Source organism: Stomoxys calcitrans, chromosome 2, assembly GCF_963082655.1.
Source record: "Stomoxys calcitrans chromosome 2, idStoCalc2.1, whole genome shotgun sequence".
Taxonomy (NCBI): Eukaryota; Metazoa; Arthropoda; class Insecta; order Diptera; family Muscidae; genus Stomoxys; species Stomoxys calcitrans.
This window is the reverse complement of record NC_081553.1, coordinates 64691222-64709891: the sequence shown is the minus strand read 5'-3', so window position 1 is coordinate 64709891 and position 18670 is coordinate 64691222. Positions and strand designations below refer to the sequence as shown.

Below are 18670 nucleotides of genomic sequence, written 5' to 3'. Positions count from 1 at the left end.
GGCCTTAAAAAAAAAGGTATTGGGGGGTAGAGCAAGAATTGATACCCATTTTCAGGACCAATTTTTTGGGGGGCTACCCCTTTCCCAAAATACCCCACAAATAGCAATTTTTTAGTAACCATCGCAATATGGGGCTCAAATAAAGGTATTTGGGAGTAGAATACGAATTCGATATCCAAATGTAGGACCATGTATTTAGGGCATCACCCCTTCTCCAAAACACCCCCCAAAACACCGACCATACCAATATGTGGCTAAAATGAAAGGTATTTGAGATTAGAAAACGAATTTGATAACCTATTGGGTTGCCCTAAAAGTAATTGCGGATTTTTCATATAGTCGGCGTTGACAAATTTTTTCACAGCTTGTGACTCTGTAATTGCATTCTTTCTTCTGTCAGTTATCAGCTGTGCTTTTTAGTTTGCTTTAGAAAAAAAGTGTAAAAAAAGTATATTTGATTAAAGTTCTTTCTAAGTTTTATTAAAAATGCATTTACTTTCTTTTAAAAAATCCGCATTTACTTTTTGGGCAACCCAATGAAATCAAATATCGACTAATTTATTTAAAAAAAATTCTTTTAATTGATTTTAAAAAATTTTAGAATATAAGTTTTTTTTTAAGAATTTCGAAAATTTTGTATTCCCTCTACGTTAAAGGATGCTCTCCAAACGAAAGATTTATGTTTGGGTGCTGTCTTTTTGTGTAAGGGGGAGGTTCCGTTCCCTTTGCGATATCTTAAAACTATATAGTCCATAATTCTCTCCGGACTACACAATCTGATAATATGAAACAAAACAAGTAAAAGCGTGCTAAGTTCAGCTGGGCCAAAAATCGAATTTGATAACCTAAAAACGAATTTGATAACCTATTTTGGGGGATGCCTCATCCTGTAAACTCCTCTTAAGACAATGGCAATATGGGGTTTAAATAAATTCAAAGAGTTTTAGCCATGTGACGTGTTAAATGTATTGGGGGCGGTCTGAAATGATCGCGATTTCGCTCTTTGCCACAGGGCTCATCAGATTGGTATGCCACCAAAAGTTTACATTCTTCCACCTACTAACTAATTATGCGCAGTAAGAAAATAATCAAAAACCCACCATTGTACTGAAATTTGGGACAGTGGGTTGTGTTATAAGGAGCTATATCTAAATCTAAACCGATATGGCCCATTTGCAATCCCCAACGACCTACATCAATATTAATTTTCTCTACAAAATTTCAAGCTTCTAGATTTCTGCGTTCGACCGCTATCGCTCAGAACGTCGAAACAATCAAGAATATATGCACTTTATGGGGTCTAAGACGAATTTTTGTTACAAACGGAATGACTAGATTAGTATACCTTCGTCCTATGAGGGTGGGTATAATAACTGAATGCACGAAGAGAACGTCGACAAATATGCAGCTGCAATATGATCACATGAATAGTTATTTCGATAAATCAAACAACAAAATGAAATAAATTTCTGACCAAGCAAAAGAAGCGCAAAAGGAATGAACGCACGAACAGCACGTCGACAAATAAATAGCTGCAATGTGGTAATATGAAAAGTTATTCTATGGCTATCAAGTTTTTGGCTTTGTGTTGATGTTTTTTTCCGATCGTTTTTTTCTAAATGCGCATAAGTAAGGATGGACTAATAAGACCCAACGTTGCATTCGAAGTGCCAGCTTCTAACATTGCAATGCTCACTAATTAGTGAATAGGTGGCAGCATGTAATATTATGGTGACATTGCAATCTGATGAGCCCTCTGGCAAAGGGCGAAATAGCGATCATTACAGTCCGCCCCAATTCAGTTACCACAACACATAGCTAACACCACCTTGAAAGGTATCGGTGGTTTTGCTATTCTATTTGAAATAGAAGCAACAAAAAACAAGTAATAGCGTGTTAAATTCGGCCTGACCGAATCTTATATACCCTCCACCATTGATCGCATTTGTCGAGGTCTATGCGCGTTATGTCTTTTTAGACAAACATAGAATATTGAATAAGAACTGTTATGCTATTGGAGCTATATCAAGTTATAGACCGATTTGTACCATAAATGAATGCTGAACATTGTAGAAGTCATTGTGTAATATTTCAGTCAATTCGGACAAGAATTGCGCCTTGTAGGGGCTCAAGAAACGAAATCGGAAAATAGGTTAATAGGGAGCTGTATCAAGCTATTGATCGATTCAGACCTTATTAGACACATATGTTGAAAATCATGAGAGAAGCGGTTGTACAAAATTTTTGCCAAATCGGGTGAGAATTCCGCCCTCTAGAGGCTCAAGAAGACAAAATCCCGGATAGGTTTATATGGCAGCTACATCAGGTTCTATACCGATTTACGCCATACTTATCACAATTATTAGAAGTCATAACAAAATTCCGCATGAAAAATTTCAGCCAAATTTGATGAGAATTGCGCGCTCTATTGGCTCACGAAGTCAAGATCCAAGATCGGTTTATATGACAGCTATACCAGGTTATGAACCGATTTGAATCATACTTAACATAGTTGTTGGAAGTGATACCAAAACACTACGTGCAAAATTTCAGTTAAATCGGACGAGAAGTGCGCCCTCTAGAGGCTCAAGTAGTCAAGACAAAAGATCGGTTTATATGGCAGCTATATCAAAACATGGACCGATTTAAACCATACTTAGCGTAGTTGTTGGAAGCGCTACCAAAACACTACATGCAAAAGTCAAATCGGATAAGAATTGCGCCCTCCAGAGGCTCAAGAAGTCAGACCCAAGATCGGTTTATATGACAGCTATATCAAATCATGGACATGTAATCATGTTTTGGTCCATTTACAATACCAACCGACCTATACTTAGAAAAAGTGTTTGTGCAAAATTTCAAGCGGCTAGCTTTACTCCTTCGAAAGTTAGCATGCTTTCGACAGACAGACGGACGGACGGACATGGCTAGATCGATTTAAAGTGACATGATGATCAAGAATATTTTTACTTTATGGGGTCTTAGACGCATATTTCGAGGTTTTACAAACACAATGTCGAAATTAGTATACCCCCATCTTATGGTGGAGGGTATAAAAAGACCATTGGTCTAAGCTGGATGGATCCAACAACAACAAAAAATAAATAAATTATAAATTAAAGTACAATATAGTTACATAGAATACTTACAAAGGTCCCAACAGTTCTTCGATAAGGCCTTTGACGCAATGACCAGCTGTCACTATGTATCTATGGTTGAGTATATTACCGCCGCATCCAATTTCTAATGATCCGTCCTCTGAAAATTAAATAATTATGAAAATATATGGGGCCATTAACGAACTCGACAAGAAAACAGAAAAACTTGTATACTGAAAACAGTTTTGTCCCAAATTCAAAGATTCCAGCCAAAGATTGGCAAACTTCATTTAAAGATGATGAATTTTCCAACTGTCCAAGGAAACATACCCTTTGGTGAATAAAAAACTTCCTGTTAAGGATTCTTTATTTCAAATGGTACACTTATAAGGTCGTAGTTACTACGATTTTAAACTGATCTGTACAAAATTTGGCACGCTTTGTTTTGTTCAATCTGAATATAATGCAATATTCCATCAAAATCGGTTCAAATTTGGATATAGCTCCCCAATAAGGCCTTAGTAGCTAAAATTTTCTACCTATCATAGTTTGGCTTTATTTGATTAGTTTCTTTTATCAAGACTGCCCTTCACAATATAGAAAATATGCCCAAGAACAACATTTAAAAACAAATAAAAGCGTGCTAAGTTCGGCCGGGCCGAATCTTATATACCCTCCACCATGGATCGCATTTGTCGAGTTCTTTTCCCGGCATCTCTTCTTAGTCAAAAAAGGAAATAAGAAAAGGTTTGCTCTGGTGTTAGAAAGATATGGTCCGGTTTGGACCACAATTAAATTATATGCTGGAGACCTGTGTAAAATGTCAGCCAATTCGAATAAAAATTGCGACCTTTGGGGGCTCAAGAATTAAAATAGAGAGATCAATTTAGATGGGAGCTGTATCGGGCTATAGTCCGATTCAGACCATAATAAACACGTATGTTGATGGTCATGTGAGGATCCGTCGTACAAAATTTCAGGCAAATCGGATAATAATTACGACCTCTAGAGGCTCAAGAAGTCAAGACCCAAGATCGGTTTATATGACAGCTATATCAGGTTAAGAACCGATTTGGACTATACTTGGCACAGTTGTTGGATATCATAACAAAACACGTCTTCCAAAATTTCATTCCAATCGGATACGAATTGCGCACTCTAGAGGCTCCAGTAGTCAAGACCCAAGATCGGTTTATATGGCAGCTATATCAAAACATGGACCGATATGGCCCATTTACAATCCCAACCGACCTCCACTAATAAGAAGTATTTGTGCAAAATTTCAAGCGGCTAGCTTTACTCCTTCTGAAGTTAGCGTGCTTTCGACAGACAGACGGACGGACGGACATGGCTAGATCGACATAAAATGTCGCGACGATCAAGAATATATATACTTTATGGGGTCTCAGACGAATATTTCGAGTAGTTACAAACAGAATGACGAAATTTTTTCCAATTTCAATAGGCTTCGTCTCTAGGCTGAAAAACATGCCTGTACCAAATTTGAAGACGATTGGATGAAAACTGCGACCTGTAGTTTGTACACTAAATCGAATCAGGAAGTGATTCTGAGTCGATCGGCATACTTATCAATGGATCTATCTCTCTTCCTTTTGGGTGTTGCAAACAAATGCACAATGTTATAATACCCTGTACCACAGTAGTGGTGTAGGGTATAAAAAATTAAATTGCTAAGTACGCCACAAAAATATTGGGTTGCCCTAAAAGTAATTGCGGATTTTTTAAAAGAAAGTAAATGCATTTTTAATAAAAATTTGAAAGAACTTTAATCAAATATACTTTTTTACATTTTTTTCTAAAGCAAGCTAAAAGTAACAGCTGATAACTGACAGGGGAAAGAATGCAATTACAGAGTCACAAGGTGTGAAAAAATTTGTCAACGCCGACTATATGAAAAATCCGCAATTACTTTTTGGGCAACCCAATATTAAACATAGTGAAAAATCTTACTTTTATAAAAATATTTTCCCAACTATGAGGTTTTAGTCATTTTTTTCTTATATTGAATGAAATTCCGCATACTTTCAACCCAACATATCAACACTAATTGCGAGTAAAATCATTTTCTAAAATACCTTAATGCACGGTTTTATACAAAACCACTGTGTGGTAGAGTTTATATAGAATTACATGACACTAAGCCATAATTCACATCTGGTTAATGATTGAAATGCACATATGCATTATTTGTTTTCTGAATGACAGGTAATTTACCGGCGCGCTTAAAGATTGCCAACGAATGTCTATATGTACAAAGTAACATTTGGGGGGATCTTTTAGATAATTTCACAATGCGTATGGTAAACAGATGAGTAATAAAACAATAAAAAAAAGAATTTCTATTGCGTTTAAAATCGCTTTAAATTAATTTAATGAAAATGTCATGAGGTGAGGAAATTATAATTTCTCAATGAGTTAAGTTCGGAAAGTTTCAAAAAAAAAATGCCAAGGAAGGGGAAAAGTCGGGCATTGCTGACTGTATTATACCCCACACCTACCATATAAGTACAATGTGGAAGCTATATCCAATTCTGAACCAATGTTGATGGACTTCGGCGAATGTTTTCGGATGGGTATCAAATTTTTGGCAAATATGTTCAAATTGTAATAATGACGGTTCACAAATAACAACATTATTGCAAATTACCCAAAATCTGACGAACATCTATATGGGAGCTATATATAATTCTGAACAGATTTCGAGCAAACTTCTCGTCGGGGAATGCGTTATGCAAAATTTTGGCAAGATTTATCCATAAATACGCATGCTGTGGCTCTTGGAGTGAAAATCGGGCGATATGCATATATGACAGCTATATTTAAATCTGAGCCGATTTGTATGAAATTCACCAGTAATTTCGAGAGTCTTAAGAAAATCTTTAATACCAAATTTCGAGAGAATCGGTAAACAAATTACTGCTATATTGTAATATTTCTCAAAATCGAACGCACATATATATGGGGACTATATCTAAATCTGAACCGATTTCGAACAAACTTCTTGGACTTAGTCGCCGTATACAGCGTTGTGCAAAATTTTGGCAAGATTGGCCAAAAATTGCGTTTGCATTGGCTCTGGGAGTGAACATCGGGCGATATGTATATATGAGAGCTATATCTAAATTCGAACCGATTTTCATGAAATTCACCAATTACTTCGAAAGAAAAGAGAAAATCCTTTCGTCCGTTCGACCGTGCCGAATCTTAAATACCCTCCACCATGGTGTCTCTTTTTAGGCAAACAAAGAATAATGAATAAGAGTTTTGCTATTGCAGCTATATCAAGTTGGAGGCCACCGTAGCGTAGAGGTTAGCATGTCCGCCTATGACTCTGAACGCCTGGGTTCGAATCCTGGCGAGACCATCAGAAAAAATTTTCAGCCGTGGCTTTCCCCTCCTAATGCTGACAACATTTGTGAGGTAATGTGCCATGTAAAACTTCTCTCCAAGGAGGTATCGCACTGCGGCACGCCGTTCGGACTCGGCTATAAAAAGGAGGCCCCTTATCATTGAGCTTAAACTTGAATCGGACTGCACTCATTGATATGTGAGAAGTTTGCCCCTGTTCCTTAGTGGAATGTTCATGGACAAAATTTGCATTTTTGCTATATCAAGTTATAGTCCGAATCGGACCATTAATGAATTGAATGCTGAACATTCTAGAATTCATTGTGTAATATTTCAGTCCATTCGGATAAGAATTGCGCCTTGTAGGGGCTCAAGAAGCAAAATCGGGAGATCGGTTTATATGGGAGCTGTATCAAGCTATAGATCGATTAAGAAGATCGATAAAATTTAACACGCATGTTGAAGATCATGAGAGAAGTCGTTGCCAGCCAAATCAAATGAGAATTGCGCCCTCTAGAGGCTCAAGAAGTCAAGACCCAAGATCGGTTTATATGGCACCTACATCAGGTTATATATCGATTTACGCCACACTAAGCACAGTTGTTGGAAATCATAACAAAACACCTCATGCAAAATTTCAGCCCAATCGGATGAGAATTTCGCCCTCTAGCTGCTCAGGAAGTCAAGATCCCAGATCAGTTTATATGACAGCTATACCAGGTTATGAACCGATTTCAATCATACTTAACACAGTTATTGGAAGTGATACCAAAACACCACGTGCCAAATAACGGCCAAATCGGATAAGAATTACGCCGTCTAAAAGCTGAAGAAGTCAAGACCCATGATCGGTTTATGTAGCAGCTATATCAGGTTATGTATCGATTTGAACCATACTTAGCAAAGTTGTTTGAAAATCATAACAAAACATCTCATGCAAAATTTCAGTCAAATCGGACAAGAATTGCGCCCTCTAGCGGCTCAAGATGTCAAGACCCAAGATCGGTTTATATGGCAGCTATCTAAAAAAAATGACCCGATTTGAACCATACTTAACACAGTTGTTGGAAGCGATACAAAAACACCACGTGCCAAATTACAGCCAAATCGGATAAGAATTGCTCCTTCTAAAAGCTGTAGAAGTCAAGGCCCAAGATCGGTTTATATGGCAGCTATATCAAAACATGGATCGATTTTACCCATTTACAATCCGAACCGACCTACACTAGTAAAAAGTATTTGTGCAAAATTTCAAGCGCCTCGCCTTACTCCTTCAGAAGTAAGCGTGCTTCGACAGACAGACGGACGATCAGACGGACGGACATGACTCGATCGACTTAAAATGTCATGATGATCAAGAATATATATACTTTATGGGTCTTCGACGCATATCTCGAGGTGTTACAAACAGAAAGACGAAATTAGTATACCCCCATCCTATGGTGGGGGGTATAATAAGAAACTGATTCTCAGTCGAGCGGTATATCAATGGGTCTATCTCTCTTCCTCCTAGTTGTGACAAACAAATGCACTAAGTTATAATAGTGGTGGTGTAGGGTATACAAATACGGACAAACGGATGGTCATGGCTTGATCAGCTTCAAATCTTCCGATGAATAAGAACATATATTCTTTGTGGGGTCGGAAATACGACGATCTCTTATAGACTAAATGACAAAATTAATATACCTCAGTACTACAGTTATGGGCAGTTATGTAGACGGGCCGTAGACTCGAAATGAATTCGAGGATAATCCACTGGCTCTGCAGGAGCTGTCTCGGTCTAATCACACTCCTCCGCATATGCGGAGCGATGAGGACCGCTCTCACTAGGGCACTGGATACTATTCTAGATATCCGACCCATTGACATACAGATAAAATGTGAAACAGCCACTGAGGCTTTGAGACTAAAGCCGATGGCAGAATGTATTGAGGATGGGAGCAGCTCATACCATCGCGGTATAATCGAGTGACGATAGGAAACTTAGAAGGGAGGGAAGAGGTTTCCGATCGGATACTTGAGATCGAGTGCAAGGCACTGCTGCCAGCGGCACAGTTTAGGACTGACGGAACCCCAGTAATGCCGTCTGGAAGAGCATGTTACACGAATGGATCAAAGCTAGAGAACAGAGTGGGCCTGGGGGTCTACACTGAGAACCCAGGGACTGAGATCAATTTTAGACTGCCTGACCATAATACGGTCCTGCAGGCGGAGATCCGGGCGCTCACAGATTGCGTGAGGTGGTGTTGTGCTAACGCCAGAACTTCGAGTATGAACATCTTTAAGGACAGTAAGAATGCCTTCATGGCAATAATTACCAGGACGGTAAGATCACAAACAGTAGTGCAGTGTAAGAATGACATTAACGACTTTTCTGAGGATTTCCAAATACGCATCGTTTGGGTGCCGGGCCATAACGGTGTAAGAGGGAATAAAATGGCAGACGATTGGTCAGTGAAGGCCAGAGGACTGCCGTCAATAAACTTGGTTAACGCAGTCTTCGCAGTCCGATTTAAAGGCGTGGTTGACGAAACACTGTGAAACAACGAAACAGTCGGTAGAACAGCGAAAATTTTACGGGGTGATCCGGATCTTGAAAGGACGAGGCTATTACTAAAAGGAAGTAAGTAGCAGGTCAGCATAGCTTTTGGTGTCGTTACGGGACACATAGGACTACGAGCTAACTTATGCAAAATCAATGAGGCAAGTGATAGCATTTATAGGGCATGTGGTGAAGATGATGAGACGTTGCACAGTGGGATGGAAAAAAAAATAAGTGTAAATAAGTCTGCCATTTTGGAAAGGATAGAGATATTTTCATGAAATTTTACATGGTTATAGATGAGGTGATATCCAGTTTACATGGAAACTTTCAGAGCCAGGGGCCCATTGGTGGGCCTTCAAATTTGGTCACCTAGGACCTGCAAAATTTTGTTTGGAGATTTTTGAAGTACAATTATGGAATTTTTTACAAAAAAAAAAAAGGGGAAAACCCTTCGAGTTCTCACAACGTAAAGCTAAGACCCCCAAGTTTACAACATATTTTTATTGTCCCAAGTATTAACTAGTTGTATGGAAAAAATTTTATGCGCCATCCAATGATTGAGTTCTCTACGGACATTTTACTAAAAAGTGCCAATGTTACAAACATTTCTCTCCAGTGTGGGGATTTTGGGTTTTTTCATCAAGAAATGTGGCCAAAATTTATACAAATATTTTTAAAAAAAGATATTCATCTACAAATTTGTGACAAATTAAAACGATATCTTTAATAGTTTTGGTTTTATGAAATTTTTTTAATTTGAATTTTACTTTTCACAAAAGATATCTCTATCCCTTCCAAAGTGGCAGACTTATTTCCACTTATTATACCCTCCACCATAGGATGGGGGTATACTAATTCCGTCATTCTGTTTGTAAAACCTCGAAATATGCATCTGAGACCCCATAAACTGTATATATTCTTGATCGTCGTGACATTTTATGTCGATCTAGCCATGTCCGTCCGTCCGTCTGTCTGTCGAAAGCACGCTAACTTCCGAAGGAGTAAAGCTAGCCGCTTGAAATTTTGTACAAATACTTCTTATTAGTGTAGGTCGGTTGGTATTGTAAATGGGCCATATGGGTCCATAACCTGATATAGCTGCCATATAAACCGATCTTGGGTCTTGACTTCTTGAGCCTCTAGAGTGCGCAATTCTTATCCGATTGGAATGAAATTTTGCACGACGTGTTTTGTTATGATATCCAACAACTGTGCTAAGTATGGTTTAAATCGGTTCATAACCTGATATAGCTGTCATATAAACCTATCTTGGGTCTTGACTTCTTGAGCCTCTAGAGGGCGCAATTCCTATCCGATTTGAATGAATTTTGGCACGACGTGTTTTGTTATGATATCCAACAACTGTGCTAAGTATGGTTCAAATCGGTTCATAACCTGATATAGCTGTCACATAAACCGATCAGGGATCTTGACTTCTTGAGCCTCTAGAGGTCACAATTATTATCCGATTTGCCTGAAATTTTGTACAACGGATCCTCTCATGACCATCAACCTACGTATTTATTATGGTCTGAATCGGTCTATAGCCCGATACAGATCCCATATAAATCGATCTCTCTATTTTACTTCTTGAGCCCCCAAAGGGCGCAATTCTTATTCGAATTGGCTGACATATTACACAGGTCTCCAACATATAATTTAATTGTGGTCCAAACCGGACCATATCTTGATATCGCTCTAATAGCAGAGCAAATCTTTTCTTATATCCTGTTTTGCCTAAGAAGAGATGCCAGAAAAAGAACTCGACAAATGCGATCCATGGTGGAGGGTATATAAGATTCGGCCCGGCCGAACTTAGTACGCTTTTACTTGTTTTTTTCCTATCCCACTATGCGTTGGAGCACTTCCTATGTCATTGTCCGGCTTTCGCGGCTAAAAGACTCCAGTCCTTAGTTAGGGACACAATACCAGACATGAATCAACTTAGGGCCGTAGCGTGGAAAACAGTTTAGGATTTTGTAAGTATCACGGAATTCCTACCTTAAAATGTTCTTTTTCAAGGTTGCTTATAATATCATTATTCATATCTGCACTCTCTTTTTAACCTAATCTAACCTATGGGTATTAAAAAGCTGGCATTTTTTCACTGTGCTATTAAACGAATTCTTTGATATCACACAAAAATAATTTCATCATTTCAATCATCCCTTACGGTTTGTACCCAATTCGAGCTTAATACGCCTTAAGTATGTTGTTTATGTTTATCTTAATGTAATCGTTTAGTTTAACACGCATTACTTACGAGTTCTGTATTCCAAATTGACCAACCAAGCAAATTCTCCCAGCTCTGCTTCAACACCACCATGAATTTTATCGCCTAATGCCATGGGACCACAAACCAAAGGTTTGGGAAATAAGTCCAATTTTTTGTTCGATGTCAACATTTTTGTCATTACGCCACTCGAAGAAGGTGTTGGTATATCAAAATGTCCATCTTCATTGGGAAATAAAATACCACGACTCTGGAAGCCAGAGTTCCGCATGTCCAATGGCTTAGAGTGGATACCAATTTTTGGCGACAGGGTGGGTGGTGTAGAATTGTTGTAGGATTTAGTGCGGCCAGCCTCATGGTCCGGAAAAACAATGCTGCCGCCAAATATACAGCAGATATAAGGAGGCTCACCATGACCATTGGGACAATCCTGGCCATTGGCATTGCTGCCATTAGCTGCGTTGTTAGTGCGACACTTTTCCTTGGAAGTACATCTACCCATATGGCCTTCATTATTCTGACATACGTGATTTACTAAGAAATGTTTTTTTTATATGAAATTTTTGTGAGTTGTTGATGAATTGAATTTTACCTCCTTCAATGGTCACTTTGCCCCCCCAAGTGAGGGCTGCATTAAAAGCAATTATCAAGGTTGTTAAATAAAATCCCCGCTTTGACCACATTTTTATGAAAACGTTTTCACAACTAAAGCACTGTTTTTTATTTGCGATTCACATTCAACGATTGCCTGGCGCAGACTGATATGGGGCTTCACAAAGCTGGGCTTCAATGACCACTGCCCAAGCAAGCAGCAAGCACCGGCAATTCATTACCAACCACCGCAGTCGCATTTAATTGTTTGTTTTGTTTTTTTTTATCCTCTGTTCTCTTAAACATTCCATAATTCTTGAAAATCTCTACCTTCAGCACTGATACGAATTGTTTACATATATCGAAACGAAACGTGGGCCTATTTCACAATCGCTGCAATCGTTTTTGCTTTACTCTCACTACCAGACTGTATGACTGGAAAAACCGGTTCTGGTAGATTTATCTTCCGGGTTAATTTGGACTATAACTATGTGCATTGCTCTCAAAAAAGCAGTAGATGCATTTCATAGGTGCTTGACGTATTATGAATTGTAAATTTGGATAACTCATCGGAAAAAGCTGCATTTATTACCCGATTTTGTTGAAATTTGAAATACAAAATTCAACAGTGACTTATATTTATTAGGCCACTCAATGTCCGTGCTGAATTTGGGTGCAAAAGTTATCCAATTTTCACCAGATTGTGCCGAAAGGGGATTTTCATATATGCCCGAGGTGGTGGGTATTCAATGTTCGGCCCATCCGAACTTAATGCCTTTTTATTTGTCTTTCTCTAATTGGCTATGACAGAATATTTGTTCCACTAGCCGAACGTAGAAAAGCGTTCCAAGCGCCTCGATCTTCTGCGCTCATTCTAAAATCTATGACACCAAGTTTCGAGGTGACTTCCACCACTTGATCTTTCCATTGGGCTTTTGGTCTTCCTGGTTTTCATGTACCACCATGTTTGCCTTCAAAAGACTTCTTTGCTGGACCCATTTTCACTGACTCTCTTTCGATTCTTTCAAAGGCTGCAGTTACTACTCCCGGTGACCAACCTATGGTGTCGATGTCGTCGGCATAGGCGAGTAGCATGTGCTCTCTTGTGATTAGTGTGCCATATCTATTCACATCTGCATCTCGAATAATCTTCTCCAGCAGGATATTTAAGAGATCACACCATAGGCTGTCTCCTTGTCTGAAATCTCGTTTGCTATTAAATGTTTCGGAGAAATTTTTTCCTCTTCTTACAGAGGAACGCGTATCAGCAAGTGTCATCCTGCAGAGTCTTTTTAATTTTGCAGGGATACCAAACTCAGACATGGCTTGAAATACCTTTGAATGTAAAGGAGTATCGAAGGCGGCTTTGTAGTCCATAAAGAGATGGTAAGTGTTGATTTGTTCTTCTCGGGTCTTTTCCAGGATTTGGCGCAGTGAGAATATCTGGTCTAGGGTGGATTAACCAGGTCTAAAGCCTCATTGATAGGGCCCAATTATCTCATTGACTTAAGGTTTTAATCTTTCACACAATACGCTCGAAAGTATCTTGTATGCGATGGGGAGAAGACTTTATGCTCTGTAGTTGGCACATTCTGTCTTGTCTCCTTTCTTGTGTACGGGACATAGTATGCTGAGGTTCCAGACATCGAGTATGCGTTCTTCTAGCCAGATTGCGCAGATAAGCTGATGCATACTGCTTATCAGCGTGTCGCCTACGGTCTTAAATAGTTCAGCGGGTAACCCGTCGGCTCCTGGTGTCTTGTTGTTCTTTAGTCGGGTTACTGCTACTTGAACCTCATTCTAACTAGGAGGTAAACATTCTATACCATCATCATTGATTGGTTCTGAGGTATCCTCTTCACCGCCAACATCGGACACTAGCAGTTGGGTAAAATGTTCTTTCCATATCCTCAGCATGTTGTCTGTGTCAGTTATCAGATTTCCTTCTTTGTCTCTGCAGTAGGATGTGCCTGCACCAAAGCCATCGGTTTGGTTTTTAATTCTTTGGTAGAATTGCCGGACTTCATTCTGACTCCTGTACATCTCAATTCGCTCGCACTCACGTCTTTCCATTTCCTTTTTCTTTCTGCGGAATAGACGTTTCTCCTCTCTCCTTTTCTCCCGATACCTCTCCTTCATCTGGCGCGTTGCTACTGATTGCAGGGTTGCTCTATATGCCGCATTCTTGACTTCAGTAGCATCTCGACACTCTTGGTCGGTCGGAGGTTTTTTGGGGGAAGCTTCCGATACCCAAATACGGATTTCGCGGCATTTTCCATGGAGTGGGTTATAGTTTGCCACTGCTCCTTACATAAAAGGAACAAGGAGTGCTTTCATGAAGCATTTGGGTCAGTCGAGTGGAGTTTGCCGCTGTCATCTGTTTGTTGTATTTGCAGCTTTTCAACGTCCAGCTTCCGTGCAGTGTCAGATCGTACTTTCATCGCCATATTCAAACGCGTGCGAACCTTTGCTCCAACAAGGTAATGACCCGAATCTATATTCGCTCCGCGGATCAATCGTACATCAAACATGCAGGATGAATACTTCCATCTATCACAACGTGATCAATTTGGTTTCTCATGTTTTGATCGGTTGACAGCCATGTGGCTTTGTGAATATTTTTATGTTGAAATCTGGTGCTACTTACTATCAGCCGCAACCCATTACTGGACTTTATCTCGCGGAGGCTAAACTTTCCGACTGTTGGACCAAAAATGTCTTCCTTCCCCATCTTCGCATTAAAATCTCCCAGAACGATCATGGGCGGAGCAGAGGCGCTCGTAGAAAATATCCTTGGTCTGCTAGTCTTTGTCTTCCGCCAAGGCATGGGCACAAATAAGGCTGATGTTGAATAATTTGGCTTTTAAGCGTTTTGTGGTTAGCCTCTCATCCACCGGATTAAAGCTGGAGACAAAGTGTTTTAGTCTCCAACTAACCACAAATCCACAGCCAAATTCATGTCTCGTGTTATAGCAGCTATAGTCTAGTTCATCACCGTTTGGCGTTGTTGTAACGCCATTCCCAGTCCATCGCACTTCCTGTAAGGCGGTAATATCTGTCTTGTACTTCTCTAATCCGCCAGCGCGTATACTGCACCTGCTCTATAAAGAGTGCAGATATTCCAGGTGCAGATCCGCAAATCATGGTCCTGTTTTCGTTTGCGTGGGTCGTCAACGTTGGGTATGTCCGTTTTTACTATTCCTTTGTATCTCAAAGCAGTTCTCATAGTTTTCCGGGGGCGGGTTACAGGACCAGCTCCCCAACCGCTTGGGTTTTGTGGGATTGCACATGTATCGCTCGTTGTGGCGAGCCGTTTGCTCCAAGAACCGACGCTCGCCTCCAGCCACCCCTAACCTGGGAACAGACGCTGATGTTGGCCATTGGTTATTTGAAGGCGCCAATAACTCGCCTTGTCATCTCGAGTATTATTGGCACTCAGTGCCACCTGACTCCTCACTGAGACTCTCCCCTCGAAAATCGCTGACTGCCCGCGGCCGCATTTGCTGCTACTCCGCATAAAAACGAAGCTTTCCTCCATCCGCAACCTATGGACGCGCCTGGTAGCTTTCAGCTAAGCTTCCCGTGGTAACGATGGACACCACACAAGTCGGAGCTCAAAGTTCCAGCCTTTGTGTTGCTCATAGTTATCTCGTGGCGGCCAAATTGTGAAATTGTAATATAATGAAATTGTGATATGATGAAATTATGATGTTATGGATTGAGAAATTTTCGCTTAAATTTAAGTGTTTTAGTATTAATGACAAAAAAATCTTTCGTTTTTTAATTTGGATATTACTCATCTGTTTAACATATGCATTTTGATGTTTGCTAAAAGAAGCCCTGTAAAAATGACGCATTGTTGATACATGCAAACGAAATTAATCTTAGAGCTTAGTTTTTTAGGTATATCTTTGGGTCGTATTTTACAATTTTTAAACCGGTTTTCTTTATTTTGGACACTAAGAAGTATTGTTTTGTGGTTTTTTCCAAAGAAGAGGTAATGTTGTTATATAGTGAATATATGTTTGAAAAATATAAAAAAACTCGTACGGATTTTGGAAAAATTGCCTATTTGCAGTACTTTAACATTGATTGTACTTTAACATATTGTATGCCAGTAATGCGTGTTACGACCATGATCTAGTGGAAGATAAGATATCTAAAAGTTTGTACTCCGACGATTTGGCTAGAAACTCTGAGACAGTACCAATCATATCTTTATTAAATTTATTGAACATGGGTGCGTATGTTTACTTCAAGATAATTATGCCCTCATATGCCATAAGTCATACGCCACCTTGTTCAACCTTTTTTCCAAATAAAAATACTTGGCAAAAAATTATTATTCCCACCACCCCATACAATTATTATACCACCCACCAGGATGGGGGGGGGGGTATACTAATCTAGTCATTTAGTTTGTAATACGTCGAAATATAAATCAGGCACTCCATAAATAACATATATTCCTGATGGTTTCGACGTTCTGAGCCGATCTTGCCATGTCCTTCCGTCTGTCGTAATCGAAATCGGACGAACGCTATCGAATGTCTACACAGATACTTCTTATTAATGTCATAGTTAGGGGATTGATCATAGGCCTTATCTGTTCAGATATGGATATAGCTCCCATATGAAACGAACTCCTGATTTGACTTCTTGATCTTCTGGAATCCACAATTGTAATTGGATTTGTCTCGAATTTTGCACAAGTGTTCTGCTACGAATTCCAACAATCTCTCCAACGATGGTTCAAATAGGCCAATTACCTGATTTAGCTTCCATATAAGCCAATCTCTCGATATGACATCTTGAGCTCCTGGAAACCGCAAATGATATTTGTAGACATTTGGTAAATAATGTACACATATGCCCTTCAACTTAGTTTCTTTGTGAAAATTTCAAGCAGAATCCATGGTGTTGGTTTCATAAGATTTAACCTGGCCGAACATATCACGTTTTTATATATTTTTTGCATTGCATGTGATTCGTTTTCTGATTCTGATTCGTCTTCTGATTCTAGATCGAGCGTGTATTGTTAACCAGCAATTATGGGGGATTGGGACAAAATCGAATTTTTCATTGATTTGCATAAACAACTAGCGGACCCGGGCCCGCTCCGCGGCGCCTTCTTTTACTTTATATGGAACAAAATTTTCCTTGGAATATTTATTTTCGACAATTGAAGAGCATATAGTGAAATACCACGACTAACAGTTTAACAATATGAAAGCCTTTATCTGAATCCCATATGATCTTTATTGGTCTACGAATTTAAGTTTTGATGTAAGGTGTACTCCATTCTTAAAATACTTTATTTCAGCCCGATATTCTCATGCTTTCTCCGATTTAGTGGGGTTTTCGGGGGTGAGGTGGTCCCCCAGACACTTGGCCCTGAAAAAATATCAGCATCGTGCTCTTCCAAATAAGTTATCAAATTGCCTCAAAATAAGTTATAAAATTGGTTTTCTTATCTCAAATAACATACGCATGGTCGAAAAATTTTTACCCTTTGGGGGGTGTTTTGGAGAAGGGGTGATACCCTAAATACAAGGTCCTACATTTGGATATAAAATTCGTATTCTACTCCCAAATACCTTTATTTAAGCCCCATATTGCGATGGTCAGTAAATAGTTGCTGTTTGTGGGGTATTTTGGGAAAGGGGTAGACCCCCAGAAAATTGGTCCCGAAAGTGGGTATCAATTCTTGCTCTATCCCCAATTTCTTTCATTTAAGCCCCACATTGACATAGTCGGTAAATATGCACGATTTAGGGATGTTTTGTGGAGTGGGCTGGCCCACATTCACTAAGCCCGGAAAATATATCAGCAACATGCTCTATTCTCATGTAACTATATATCATTTATTTGAACCCCATATTGCCATTGGCCTCAAAACTGGATATCAAATTCGTTCTCTAATCTCACTGAAAATCCTTATTGCAAAAGTCAGCAAATATGTCCGGTTTGGGGTATTGGCCCTAAAAACTATAAATATTTAGTTCCACTCTCTTTAAGACTCAAATTGTCTTAGTGAGCGAATACGTCCTACTTGGGTTGTTATGGTGGTGGGACGTCCACTAGACAGTTGGTCCCGACTGTTGGTGTTCGATTCATGATCTACTCCCAAATTCCTTTCATTTGAGCTCCATTTTTCCATAGTCGGCAAACAAGACCGATTTTGGGGGTGTTTTGGGGGATAGGGCGGCCACTCAGTGACTTGGCTTTGAAAATGTATATCAGATTCGTGTTCTACTCTAAAATGCCTCTTATTTGAGCCTCATATTGCAATAGTTAGCAAATACTTCCTGTTTGGGTGGTGTTGTGGGGGTGGGGTGTCCCCATAGACACTTTTTTCCGAATATTGATATCAAATTCGTGCTTTACTCCGAAAAACATTTCATTTGAGGCTCATATTGCTATGGTCGTAAATTTGTCTTCTTTGGGGAATGTACTCGGGGCAGCCCCTCAAACATTTGGTCCCACATCTGGACATCAGATTCGTGTTCTACATTCAAATATCTTTTATTTAAGCCCTATATTGCAATGGTCAGTAAATAAGTCCTGTTTGGGGGGTGTTTTGGGGAAGGGATGGACCCCCAGAAACGTGGCCCCACATTTGGATATTAGATTCGTATTCTACTCGCAAATACCTATCATTTGGGTCCCATATTGCCATCGTTGGTAAATATGTCCGATTAAGGGGTGTTTTGAGGGTTGGGATGGTCCCCCTAACACATGGTCCGACAATTGGATATCAGATACGTTTTCTTATCCTAAATACCTTTCATTTGAGTCCCATATTGTCGTGATTGGTGTAAATATATGTTT

At 39.5% G+C, this 18670-nt stretch overlaps 1 protein-coding gene across 1 annotated transcript in view; it reads right to left on the bottom strand.

Annotated features, from left to right (window-relative positions):
* Positions 1 to 18670, bottom strand: part of LOC106085425 (uncharacterized) — a 40840-nt gene that overhangs the window by 2587 nt on the left and 19583 nt on the right. The window contains exons 6-8 of the mRNA XM_059361476.1: positions 11841 to 11981; positions 11279 to 11782; positions 3150 to 3258 (exon numbers count right to left, since the gene is read on the bottom strand). Coding sequence (XP_059217459.1) covers positions 3150 to 3258; positions 11279 to 11782; positions 11841 to 11981 — 754 coding nt within the window. The remainder of the gene's footprint in view (positions 1 to 3149; positions 3259 to 11278; positions 11783 to 11840; positions 11982 to 18670) is intronic.